Source organism: Palaemon carinicauda, chromosome 1 (assembly GCF_036898095.1).
Source record: "Palaemon carinicauda isolate YSFRI2023 chromosome 1, ASM3689809v2, whole genome shotgun sequence".
NCBI lineage: Eukaryota > Metazoa > Arthropoda > Malacostraca > Decapoda > Palaemonidae > Palaemon > Palaemon carinicauda.
Genome location: NC_090725.1, coordinates 5,851,928 through 5,866,068, shown reverse-complemented (window position 1 = coordinate 5,866,068; position 14,141 = coordinate 5,851,928). Strand labels below are relative to the sequence as shown.

At 48.7% G+C, this 14,141-nt stretch overlaps 1 protein-coding gene across 2 annotated transcripts in view; it reads right to left on the bottom strand.

Annotated features, from left to right (window-relative positions):
- The window catches only part of Brms1 (breast cancer metastasis-suppressor 1-like protein), a 66,386-nt gene that overhangs the window by 14,607 nt on the left and 37,638 nt on the right, over positions 1–14,141 (bottom strand). For both annotated transcript variants that reach the window (XM_068379720.1, XM_068379727.1), the window contains exon 5: positions 8,666–8,813. In XM_068379720.1, coding sequence (XP_068235821.1) covers positions 8,666–8,813 — 148 coding nt within the window. The remainder of the gene's footprint in view (positions 1–8,665; positions 8,814–14,141) is intronic.

The window sequence follows — 14,141 nt, the reverse complement described above, 5'->3', positions numbered from 1 at the left end:
TGCAATAACCTGATTGACAGGTTATTACCAAAATAATGATTTATTCCTGGTTTCAAATTAGCCATCTTGTACATGCATTTAGTGAATTGACCAACCAGTAATCTAAAAATGAATTACAGTAAGATACATATACTATTTATAGCCACAGCTAAATATAACCTGAATAAAGAGTAAACCCTACCCCACTGCATATGTCCACTTGTTTGTGTATGTTTCTATCACATAATAGCATAATAAAACAATAAAATAACCTTCTGTATATTTATTAAATACTGTATACCAAGCAGTAATTTAAAATTGAATTACAGTAATTTAAACATATAATATTTACAGGTAAAATACCCTTCAAGTCAGCTGATTCAATCATGAGTAAAATGTAAACACTACCCTAGTGCATATGGCAGTTTCTTTGTGTTTCTATAGTGTAATAAGATAATAAAATAACATTCTGTTTATTTAGTGAATATACTAAGCACTAACTTATAAATGAAATACTGTAACGTAAATCACAAATTTTAAGTAATTTGTGTTTTTCCTAACAGTACTTACCACGAACTACTTTTTTAGGAGGATCTGGGATCCCTCATTCTACCGACCAAGAATTTTGCGTAGTTCCCCCTCTCTCCGTTACCTTGTTAGTGCGCGGGGTCAGCACAAGAGGTTGCGCTCGTTAGATGGTCAGTAAGCATATGTTTAAGTCCTCCTCGAACTCCTGTAAGATACTCGGGGTAGGATGGGTGGGCCATAACCCGAAAGTAGTTCGAGGTAAGTACTGTTAGGAAAAATACAAATTACTTAAAATTTGTGATTTGTTCCAACATGGAGTACTTCCCTCAAACTACTTTCTTAGGAGACTTAAACCTAAGGAGGAGGGAGTGGCTTACAGTTCGGAATATCTCAAAACATTCTGGGGCACCTGACCTAGATAGGAGGCTAGGTCTAGATCGCCCAGACAGAGGTCGAAGAGCAGGGGAAAGCACGCAAAAGTCTACCTTATGTACAACTCACCTTTAATTACAATCCAGACATGGTGTGCCTCAACGTCCCACTCTCACCTGGAAGGAGGTAGGAAAAAGGATGGGATATAGGAAAAAGGGGGTAGCAAGGACGGGGGAGAGTACGGAGGAACCTGTGTCGCTTACGATTATTTCCCACGGGCTCCCTGGGGCCCAAACCACTAAACTTGCTGCATAGCTGAAATGATCGGCCCGATGGAGAAAGCATCCAGGGACTTTCTTGTACAGTCCTTCAGGTAGTGGGCTGTAAACGTGGACTGTCTAGACCAAGTGCCTGCCGTTAAGATTTGGCCCACCGCCATGTTAGTGTCAAAGGCCAAGGATGTGCAAAGGCCCCTAATATCATGGGGTCTCAGGGTTCCAGGCACTATGGAGCCATCACTCTTGTAGGCTCTCTTTATAGCTTGCCTAAGCCAGAAGGATATGGTATTTTTGGACACAGCCTTCTTGACCAGACCTGTGGAAACGAACAAACTCTTGATGGCTGGCCTGAGTTTGGATGTCCTACCGAGGTACTTCCTGATGGTCCTTACCGGGCACAAACGCAGGTCTTCCGGGTTGTCCGAGCGTGGAATCGCTGAGATGGAGAATTCCTCGAACCTGGGGTCCGCAATGGCAGACGCCACGAACTCTGGTATGAACTTGAACAACATGTCCTTCCAACCTTTCGAGTGTGAAACCTCGAAGGACAAACCGTGGAGCTCGCTCACCCGTTTGGCCGAGGCAAGGGCCAACAAGAAGACTGCTTTGAGGGTGAGGTCCTTGTCCAGAACGTCTTTCAGGGGTTCGAAGGGGGGCCTCGAGAGAGCCCTAAGGACCTTGGCCACATCCCACTGGGGGACCCCTAGCGGAGCGGGGGTCATAAAATTGTTCAAAACTTCTGATCAGCATGGAGATCTGGCGGGAAGTGACTAGGTTGATGCCCTTTAGCTGGAAAACCTGACCCAGTGCGGCACAGACCCCTTTGATGGCTGGAATGGATACTCCCTGTCATCCCGCAAGTGGGCTAGGAAGTCTGCGATATTGTGGACCGAAGCGTTTAAGGGCCACAGATTCTGATTGGCACACCACTTAACGAACGTTGCCCACTTAGCTTGGTATACGACTATTAGGTTAACGTAAAATTATTTTTGTTTTATTTAAATCAGCCTTGTTTTCTTTTAAGTTAAAGTATTTTTGTTGAGTTTGTTTACTATGGTGTTAATGTAGGTTAAGTGGCTCTACGATTGTTGGATAGTGTTTTTGCGCCTCCTCCTCCTCCTTTGTGTATTAGTGAACTATCGTTTTAACGATTGTTATTCTTTTTTGCTTTGAGTGTTGATAAACGCTGGGAAGGTGATGAGTGGACATGGTCGACCGGTGAATGCAGTTCGGGTCTTGACAAGCTCTCACCAACACTATTTCCTGTCTCTGCATTCATTGTGACTTGGAGGACGACTTTGGCTATTACCTTCGCACTTCTGTTGAGTGTCTAGCAGATGCTCTGTCATCTGCGACGGTAGTTTTCTGCCACTTGTTCCCGTCGGAGGATCTGTACGGGATTTGTGTCGACGCTGTTTCCCGACACTGAATTTGGATTTTACTAGCCGTATTCATCCAGTCCAGCTGTATTCGGGTGTGAGAGCAAACTGGGTCGTGAGGTGATATGTAGGGAGTCTGACGTCAGGTAAGACGAATTATCATTCCTCTTGTATAAGGAAGTGTGTTGCCCTTCAATGCCCGGCGTAGTTTTACCCTTCCGTTTAGCGGCTTGATGAACTAAGTACGGCCCTGAATCCAACTTCTCTTCTGTACTTCACTTGAGGGAAGTTGTGTATATTATTAATTTTGTCTATTTCTATATGTACGAGTTTTATTGTTATATGTTGTGTATCTAAGTTTAATTCTGCATTGTTTAGTTTTGTAAAGTAGGTAGGAATATCAAAGGTTTCATTGTTTTCATCTCTTGCTTCCTTCTACCTTATTATTATTAGGATTATTGATTATTCTGGCTAGCCTTATTCCCCAGTTTGGATCCACCTTGTTATTATTAAATGTTTTCTCTATTATGATTTTCTTCTCTTTAGGGTTTAGTATATTAGCTTTAGGTTTTTCTTGTGAGTTTCGAGAATTATATTTTATTTCTTTCAAGTGTTGTGTATAATTAAGTGTATTTAATCTCACAAGGTTGATTTAAGTTTTGCTTGTTTATAATAAATATTAAGTTTTCTTGGGTCTCTGTTTTTGTCTTTCCTTTCCCCTGAAGTACATTTACCGACTGCTATCCTTGAGAATGTAAACATCTTAAAAGAACCTACGTTACAACGAGAGGTTGTAACAACGACGCATGAGGATTTCCGGAGATATCCTGACATCCTGTCAGCAGTCTTGTCTGAGAGCCTTCCCTCCTTAGCCGTCGCTTGATAACCTCCAAGCGTGAAGCCTCAGGCCTTGGGGGTTTTCGTGTAGCCTTTGGAAGTGAGGCTGACTTAGAAGGTCTTCTCTTGTCGGCAGGGGCCAAGGAGGAAGGGTGGCCAGGTCCTGAAGATCCGTGAATCACTCCCTCTCCGGCCACCAGGGCGCTACCAAAGTCATCCTTGTGGACTTGGCTTGTCTCAGCCTGTTGAGAACCTGCCTGATGATCCAGAAGGGGGGAAATGCGTAGACATCGAGGCCGTCCCATGAATGCTGGAAGGCATCCTCGAACGCTGCTGTCGGATCTCGCACTGGGGAGCAGAATACGGGGAGTTTTGCGTTGAGTCTTGTGGCGAACAGGTCTATCACCGGGGAGCCCCAACGCTGGAGATCTTCTTGTGCCATCTGGTGGTGGAGAGACCATTCTGACCCTACCACCTGTCCTGTCCTGCTGAGTCCGTCTGCCAGGACGTTCCTTTTTCCTGGAATGAACCTGGCTGTTAACTGAATGTGGTTTACTTCAGCCCATTCCAGGATCTGAGCCGTGAGGTCGCACAGTTCACTTGACCTTAAGCCTCCCTGCTTTTTGATGTACGCCACCACCGTGGCGTTGTCGCACATGAGTGCCACCGAGTTCCCCCGGAGGAGACGGGTGAATTCTGCCAGGCCGTTCCGGACTGCCATGAGAGCCAGAAGATTGATGTGCCGTGCCTTTTCCTCCTCTGACCATTTCCCCTCTGCTGTTTCCTCGAGGAGATGGGCTCCCCACCCTTCTCTCGATGCGTCTGTGTAGAGCAGCATCTCTGGGGGAGCGGAGCCGAACAGTATTCCCTTCAACGTGTGACTCCTGTCGGACCACCAGAGAAGAGTGTCCCTGGAGGAAGGGGACACCGGAACTATCTTCTGCGGGGACTCCTCCGCTGACCAGAGATCTTTCAGGTTCCACTGGATTGGTCTTAATTTGAGCCTGCCCAGTGGGACCAATTTTTCCAACGAGACTAGGTGACCCACTAGCCTCTGCCAATCCTTGGCCCTCACCGGAGTGCCCGCTAGAAAGGCGAATCACTTGGTCTAGGTTGTTCAACCTCTCCTGAGAGAGGAAGGCTCTCGTTAGCCGGGAGTCAAGTACCATCCCCAGGTACATCATCCTGGTGGTGGGAACTAACTGGGACTTCTCGTGGTTGATCGTGATCTCGAGGCCCTTGCAGAACTGCAACAGAAGAGAACCTTGAGACTTTAAGTCTGTCTTTGAGGCTGAAAGAAGCAACCAATCGTCGAGGTACCTGATCAGTCTGATGCCCTGCTTGTGTGCCCAGACCGAAACTAGGGCGAACGCCCTCGTGAAGACCTGTGGAGCCGTCAAAAGACCGAAGCAGAGAGTCTTGAACTGCAGTCTGAGAACCCCACCTTACTCTGAGGAACTTCCTGCTGGAGGGGTGAACGGGAATCTGAAAGTAAGCATCCTTGAGATCCAGGAACATCATGAAATCCCCTTCTCTCAAGGCTGTAAAACCGCCTTCGGCGTGTCCATCTTGAAGGGAGTCTTCTTGATGAACTTGTTGAGGTCCGAGAGGTCGATGACTGGCCTCCAACCTCCCGTCGCCTTCTCCACCAGGAAGCGCCTGCTGTAGAACCCCGGGGAGGGCTCGTGAACAGGTTGCAGAGCTCCCTTGTTCAACATGACATCCACTTCTGTTTGTAGGGCTGCCCTCCTCTGTGAGTCCTTGGGAGCGAGACACTCTGCCCGGTGATCGGGAATCAGCGGGGGTGGATCTGACTGGAAGGGAATCCTGTATCCCTCCCTGAGGACCGTCACCGTCCAGGGATCCGCTCCGTTGTCCCGCCATGCTTGCCAATAGGGTTTGAGGCATCCCCCACCTGAGGCGTGGGAAGGTGTAGGGGGCCTCTCTTCCTATCTCCTCCTAGGGAGGCGGATGGAACGGCCTATCCTTGAGCCTGTGAACTTTGGCCTAAGAGAGGCCTGAGGTTGGGCACCACTCCTCCTGGAGGGCCGAGGGGACTGGTGCCAAGAAGTGGTGGGAGTTTCCTGCCTAGCTGGGGGTGTAGGCAGGTATGCCCCGTCTGTAGTGGGCCTTCTCACCTGGGGCCATCTTGCCAACTGCTGTCTGGGTTCGGCCGTGACCTTCATTCTGCTGACCCCCTCTACCGTCTCAGTCACTGTTTGTAGGGGGAACACCATCTCACACCAAACGGCCGCGTTCCTCAGGAACTTCGATTCCCTCTCGGGGAGCCTACGGGGCAACCTGTTAAGAATCGTGTCCCTTTTCCTCAGAACCCAGTAGGCCGTCTGGGTAAGGGACTGAAAAGTTAGGAACTTCATGGCCTTGCCCCCCAGCGAATCAGTTCCTGGAAGAGTGCTTGATTCTCGGGGACTGACAGGTCGTGATCTAACTGGAAGCCTGCTAGGGCGCACGCCCACCAGTCCAACCAAGAAGTAACGTTTACGGTGTCTTGAGACGTGTCCTCCATCATGTCGGCCTCCGCTCGCAAGAAGACCACCGGTGCATTCAGGCTACGGTCATCCGGATTGCCCTGGTTCAGGGTAGCGACCACTTCCTCCACCAAGCGGGGCCCAGAGTGACGCCCGTCGGGCACATAGAATTTCTTCTGTGTTCTAAGGCCCGGCAGGAGCTTGGCGGAACCCTGAGCCCTCAATGAGATCTTTGGGCCTGCAACAAGACGGTCCACACGCTCCATACCCAGGACAACATCGGGAGCCAACGGTAGGGTCAGCAAAGGTTTCTGCTGGACAGGATTGTCCACCATCCTGCCCAGACCTGAGAGCCAAGCCTGCCCCGCTGCTGGTTGAGGTTCATCCAACCTGTGGTGTCGCCGGATAAGTGCCAAAACCTTACGGTAGGATGAGACCTTGTCCGGGGAACACTCGCCCGCTCCCAGAAGTTCGTCAACAATCTGTACCTTCGTGTCGGAAGGCTCATCGATCACGGAGGGATCCGTGGGAGCGGCGGCATCCCCCTCCTCCTGGCGGAGCGATGGAGCGGGCGCCTCCGTCGCGGATAGAGCCGCCGGGGCGGAGGTAGCCGTCATGGATCTACCCCCTCCCGTGATAACCCGGGTGGTGCTAGTAGATGGTTTCGACAGCGGCGCATCCTGGAACTTGGCCGAAGCCGCTGTGATGAACGGTGATGAAGCTGAGCCGCTGGGTCTAACCAGCAGAAGTTCCCGGCACACGGGTGGAGCTGCCGACTTACTAGGATGGGGCAACTGAAAGTTTGCCAATGGCCGCACCCGACGAGCGGGTGGGGCCGAAGAGACACTGTGCAAGAGTACAGAAGTGGCTCCCGCGGCTACCGAAATAGGGACTGGAGCGGCGACCTTCTTGCTGGGTTTACGGCGGTAGCGAACCACCATGAGATACCTTTTCCTCGGGGAGCTCCTCCTCGAGGACTTCGACTTCTTCCTGGCCAGGCTGTTGTGTGAGCTTGGTCTCCTCCTCCTGCATCGCTTCCTCTTCCTCCTGGAGTCACGTCCGCTGGAACTAGCCGAAGATTAGGAATAGTAGGAAGAATAGTCGTCCAAAGAATAGGAGCTTGCTGAATCGTCCGTCTCAATGATGAGTCTCCTAGGGGTCCTTGGTCTGGATCTCGAGATCGAGGGTTCCATGAAGTCCGGTGGAAGCGTAGCCGAGGGCGAGCGGATAGCGGGCCGAGAGGGGAACCACCCTTCGAACTCCTCCTCATTCCTAACGGGCGACCTGAAGGGCGTCCTAGGAGCCGTCCAAACAATAGAGTCGGGGTCCAAATAACACGTGGGCCGCCTTTCTTTGTCCCGACCACCCCTGGAACCCGCTGAACCTGAAAAACCTTGGCACGACGTGGGGGTAGTAGCCAATTCAGGATTCCCCCACACCGGGTCTTCACCCGAGACGGGTCCTGGGGGGCACCAGACCATCGTCTACCACACATATTTCCGCCGCACTAGCAGACTCCCCACTCGTCTGTATAGGCCCCTTTTCAACAGATTCCCCGACATTAGACTCATGGGGAACGGCAATGGGCCGTTTCCCCGCAACGGACTTACCTCGTCCCCTACTCTGGGTGGGGGAAGGAGGAGAACCTCTTTCCGACTGCGCTGAGGGCGACGTACGCGGCGAGGAAAGGCCTGGCTTCTTCGGCAATTTCTTGGATGCCTTCTTCTTCTTTTTGGAGAACAAGGTCCACTGCATCTCCGGCCAAGACTCGCACTCCTGGCACGTGGAGGAAGGTGAACACTTATTCCCCCGACACGAGGAGCACAGCTTGTGTGGGTCGACCTCGGGCTTAGAGAGCCAGGTTCCACAAGACTTACCAGCTTGGGGCCCGGAACAACGACGCTGGGATTCCATAGCGCGAAGCGACACGCAAGTGACACAAGAACATAAGGGAAAGGCGAGGGAGATAACACGGACACGTGATACACACGGGAAGGAACACAAGGGAACACAAGGGAGCACAAGGGATGGAGAGCACAAAGGAACACGTGGGAACACAAAGGAACACGTGGTACACAAGGTGATCGGACGGGATAAGAGAGAGCGCGGCGAGATGATATCTACGCCGCGACCAGACGCTTACTGACGATCTAACGAGCGCAACCTCATGTGCTGACCCCGGGTCGCCCCAGGGCGAGTATCCTTCCGCCCCGGAGCGCCCCAACAAGGTAACGGAGAGAGGGAGAACTAAGCAAAATTCTTGGTCCGTAGAATGAGGGATAACAGATCCTCCTAAGAAAGTAGTTCGAGGTAAGTACTCCGTGTTGGAATAAATAAAACAATTATGTTAAACTTCCCTTCAAGTCAGCTGATTAGATCACCAATAAAAGGTACACACTAAGCAGTGCATATGGCCGAGTGTTTCTATCGTATAACACGATAATTAAATGATAAAATAGCCTAGAGTATTATATAATTTACAACAGTAAGCAAAATGACATTTGCAATAACACATCTATTTCAAATGAAATTGGACTACATCATTTGTTTGACTTTTGCAGCTCAAAATCGTAGGCATGCAAGTTAGGTTAGGACTATGCTGGGACCAAATTAAACAATTAATACTTACAAACATTCCAACTAACTAACAGCTTCCTGGAACGTATCATGTTCGCAAGTTTGGGACCTATACATAATTATGAATAAGAGGAAAGGTAAGTCATCCTTAAAACATAGGATTTTAAGAAACAAATTCCTCAAGTCAATGTATCAGTCACATATTCAACCTGAAATACAAACTTACACTTTGATTTTCTTTTTGAAGCTGTGAGCGCCTTCTTAATAGTTGTCCAGTCATCTACTATATCGGTTTCTTTCAACATATAAACTATATACGGCCCAGACACTGTAGTTGGCTTTTTACGTCGACGATCTGTTGAACTGTTGGAGCCCTATAAAAGAAAAAAAGAATTTTTTTTCTTAATAGCATATAGTTCTATTCATAAAATGCAGCATAAATAAAGTGCCTGCAGAAATACTTAAAAATATACTCAGCCCTGTAAAGGCATTGATTACAATAAATAAGGATCAGAAAATAGCAGAATTATTGAAGGGTTATACTGTTGAAATAAAACATTTTATGAACTTGTTTTTATACATACATATACCTAGGCACTTCCCCCAATTTTGGGGGGTAGCCGACATCAACAAAGAAACAAAAACAAAAAGGGGACCTCTACTCTCTACGTTCCTCCCAGCCGAACAAGGGACTCAACCGAGTTCAGCTGGTACTGCTAGGGTGTCACAGCCCACCCTCCCACATTATCCACCACAGATGAAGCTTCATAATGCTGAATCCCCTACTGCTGCTACCTCCGCAGTCAACCAAGGCACCGGAGGAAGCAGCAGGGCCTACCGGAACTGCGTCACAATCGCTCGCCATTCATTCTTATTTCTAGCACGGTCTCTTGCCTCTCTCACATCTATCCTCCAATCACCCAGAGCTTTCTTCACTCCATCTTTCCACCCAAACCTTGGCCTTCCTCTTGTACGTCTCCCATCAACTCTTGCATTCATCACCTTCTTTAGCAGACAGCCATTTTCCATTCTCTCAACATGGCCAAACCACCTCAACACATTCATATCCACTCTAGCTGCTAACTCATTTCTTACACCCGTTCTCACCCTCACTACTTCGTTCCTAACCCTTTCTACTCAAGATACACCAGCCATACTCCTTAGACACTTCATCTCAAACACATTCAATTTCTGTCTCTCCGTCACTTTCATCCCCCACAACTCTGATCCATACATCACAGTTGGTACAATCACTTTCTCATACAGAATTCTCTTTACATTCATGCCCAACCCTCTATTGTTTACTACTCCCTTAACTTCCCCCCACACTTTGCATCCTTCATTCACTCCCTGACGTACATCTGCTTCCACTCCACCATTTGCTGCAACAACAGACCCAAATTACTTAAACTGATCCACCTCCTCAAGTAACTCTCCATTCAACATGACATTCAACTCGCACCACCTTCCCTTCTCGTGCATCTCATAACCTTACTCTTGCCCACATTAACTCTCAACTTAATTCTTTCACATACCCTTCCAAATTCTGTCACTAATCGGCCAAGCTTCTCTTCCGCATCCGCAACCAGTAAAGTATCATCCGCAAACAACAACTGATTTACCTCCCATTCATGGTCATTCTCGTCTATCAGTTTCAATCCTTGTCCTAGCACTCGAGCATTCACCTCACTCACCACTCCATCAACATACAAGTTAAACAACCACGGTGACATCACACATCACTGTCTCAGCCCCACTCTCACCGGAAACCGATAGCTCACTTCATTTCCTATCCTAACACATGCTTTACTACCTTTGTAGAAACTTATCACTGCTTGCAACAACCTTCCACCAACTCCATATAACCTCATCACATTCCACATTGCTTCCCTATCAACTATCATACGCTTTCTCCAGATCCATAAATGCAACATACACCTCCTTACCTTTTGCTAAATATTTCTTGCGTATCTGCCAAACTGTAAAAATCTGATTCATACAACCCATACCTCTTCTAAAAGCACCCGGTACTTCTAAAATTGTATTCTCTGTTTTATCCTTAATCCTATTAATCAGTACTCTACCATAAACTTTTCCAACTACACTCAACAAACTAATACCCCTTGAATTACAACATCTCCCTTACCCTTATTGGTACAATACATGCACAAACCCAATCTACTGGTACCATTGACAACACTAAACACATATTTAACAATCTCACCAACCATTCAAGTAGTCACACCCCCTTCCTTCAACATCTCTGCTCTCACACCATCCATACCAGATGCTTTTCCTACTCTCGTTTCATTTAGTGCTCTCCTCACTTCCCCTCTTGTAATCTCTCTCGCAGCAATTATATCTGCCTCCCTATTATCCTCAACATTCAGTAAACTTTCAAAATATTTCGCCCACCTTTTCCTTGCCTCCTCTCATTTTAACAACCTTCCATTTCCATCTTTCACTGTCTCTTCAATTCTTGAACCAGCCTTCCTTACTCTCTTCACTTCTTTACAAAACTTATTCGCTGCATATGAATGACCCAATCCCTGACCCCACCTCAGGTCAGCTGCCTTTTTTGCCTCACTTACCTTGCACTTTACTTCCACATTTTACTCTCTATATCTTTCATACTTCTCTACACTATTACTCTGCAGCCATTCTTCAAAAGCCCTATTTTTCTCTTCCACTTTTACCTTCACTCCTTCATTCCACCATTCACTGCCCTTCCTCATGCTGCCTCCAACAAACTTCTTGCCACACACATCACTTGCAATCCCAACAAAATTTTCTTTTACTAACTTCCACAAAATTTTCTTTTACTAACTTCCACCCTTCCTCTAAAGAGTTGATGGTAGAAGTACAAGAGGAAGGTCAAGGTTTGGGTGGATGGATGGAGTAAAGAAAGCTCTGGGTGATAGGAGGATAGATGTGAGAGAGGCAAGAGAGCATGCTAGAAATAGGAATGAATGGCAAGCGATTGTGATGCAGTTCCGGTAGGCCCTGCTGCTTCCTCCGGTGCTTTAGATGACCGCGGAGGTAGCAGCAGTAGGGGGATTCAGCGTTATGAAGCTTCATCTATGGTGGATAATGGGGGAGGTTGGGCTATGGCACCCTAGCAGTACCAGCTGAACTCGGTTGACTCCCTTGTCAGGCTGGGAGGAACGTAGAGAGTAGAGGTCCCCTTTTTGTTTTGTTTCATTTGTTGATGTCGGCTACCCCCCAAAATTGGGGGCAGTGCCTTGCTATATGTATGTATGTATGTATGTATGTATAAAATTTATATTATCAATATTTATTTACATGATTCTTTAATGTTCTAATGATAACATATGCACTTATAGGGTTAATATACACTTATTATTATATATACATGTACATGTACACAAAAAATGTACGTATTCCAATAGGGAGGGAACCTACTTCGCGGTTTTCCACCTATCGCGGTCGGTTCTGGTCCCCATTAACCGCGATATGTGAGGGATTACTGTACTTTGTTTAGAAAAATCCTTGGTCCATACCAGGATTCCTGGATCCCAAATCAAAGATGAAGTCACGAAGTAGCAGGCATATCATACTTCCTGACTTTCTCCTGATTAAGGATCTCTGCTACTGAGAAAGAGACCTGACAGTTGGAGAGTCTCTATAGAGACCCCCTTGGTTAGTTTTTCCAGAGATTGGTGGAATGGAAGACCTGGACAAGTCTCGTCCAAGACCTCAAAGTACTTTCTCTGCTGGACGCAAGGAGGTAGGAGGAGCTTGGCAGTAGAGCTCCAACGATGAGAGGAGGAGAAGTCAGAGCGCTGTTGGGCAATCTTAGCACTGGCACTCTTCAGCCCCTGTGACCAGGGCAAGGATGCACTGGCCTTTGAGGGCTTCTGAGTGCCAAACACATGATCAAGCATTGAATCTTTGCCCTCTCAGGGGTTATCTCTAAGTCAGCAAACCCACTGAAAACCCTGACTCTTTCTGCTCCCCCTCTGAAGTGGGACTGGCAGTGAAGTCTCCTTCTCCACCCTTGAGAGCTCATCTCGGGGTGGGTCGTGGACACCTCTAAAGTGGCTGACGGGTCTTATGGATCTGGAGGTCCATGTAAAGGACTTTGGAGGAGTCTTGGAATCCTTCAACTCCTTGCCGAGAAGAAGGTAGAACTCTTAATATCGAAGGCTTGTTGGTACTATCCTTCCAGGTTCCTGGAGAGCTCTCCGCACAGGTCTTCCTCCGAAGGTGGAAGGGAGAACGTCTACCCCTCGCAAGGCCCCTTGGCAGAGATGAGGCGGGAAAGCGTCTGGAAGGAGTACCAGGAAAGATTGGCCTAGAAGGCCTCACAAGAGTCAGGTTTACTCTAGGAGATGTGACAGCATCCGAGACTCCTTTTTTCCTCTTCAAGGGTGAAGCAGCCGAGGTTCTTTACCGGGACTCTGCTAGTGCTGACGGATGTTGGGGGGCTGCAGAGGCCTCTGGAGAGCGTGAAGAAAAGGCAGGCCCGAAAGCTTGCACAACTGCTCTGACCATGGCACCGAACCAGGGCTGTTTACTGATGCTGGCACTGTCAGAAGGGTCCCCTGAAAGGAAAGGGACCGAAGGTTCCCTTTGAGGAGTCTCTTCCAGAGCTGGATGACACTGTGGGTCCACCTTTGAAGTTGGAATCTTCGGGATCTTGAACACCCCTGTGGTGACCTTTCCCTCTTTCCCCGGCAGTCATGCTGTAATGCGTTTGCAGGGATGGGAATGGGGAGACGGAGACCTGTTGGATGAACACTTACCTTTCCGTTCCTTCTAGTTCTCTTGATGGCGTGACTTCCTTGAAGTCAAAGAGTCTGATTCTGCCTGTCGATGATGTCCGCTCTGTGCTAGCTGAGGAGAAGCCTGTTTATGAGCTGGCGTGCAGGACAGCGCTGGCGAACACTGGCGTGCAGGAAAGCGTTGTCGTGCTAGTGAGCGTTGGCATGCTGGTGAGCTGGTAAACACTGATGCACTGGGGAGCACTGGTGTGCTGGAGAACGCTAGCTCGCTGGAGAGCGATGGCACGCTGGTGAGCACCGACATGTTGGTGAGTGTTGGTGTGCTGGTGAGTGCTGGCGCGCAGCAGGAGCACGATCTGGAAGAAGTTTAGATGGAGCGCAAGGGCATTGATGGGCAGGAGAGCGTTATGCAGGGACTTGGGCTGCTAGCAAATGACGCGTTGGCTGATGATGAAGCGTCAGCGACGAGTGAGCGCGATGATGGTGCGTGGCAGGATGACGCGCCGGTGAGTAACGCGTGGTCACTCGGTGAGCAGGCAGATGCAGAACTGGAGTCAGGAACGGAGATAGAAAGTCAGGAGGAAGGCGAGAAGATTGGCACAAAGGAAGAACTGGAACAGGAATGTGCCCTTTGGAAGGACTGACATCCACCGTAGATTGCACACAATCCACAGGAGAGTCCTAGGCCGAAGTTCCACGGCTAGCAGCAGCGTCGTCAGAAGAATGTCCAAGAGCAGGTGAAGGTCAAGGGCCAGAAGGCAATGGACGAGGAGGCTCCTCTGGGGAGGAAGGCTGCATTAACGAAGTTGAAGAGCCAAAGAGGCGTCTTTTTACCGACAGTGAAAGCGCACATCTAAGGCGAAGAGGAGGGTGAGCACAATAAGAATGACGACGCCCTCTGGGGGCCGGAGGATCAGCAAGCTGACCTTTAGCAGCAGCAGTCCTCCAAAGAGGAGT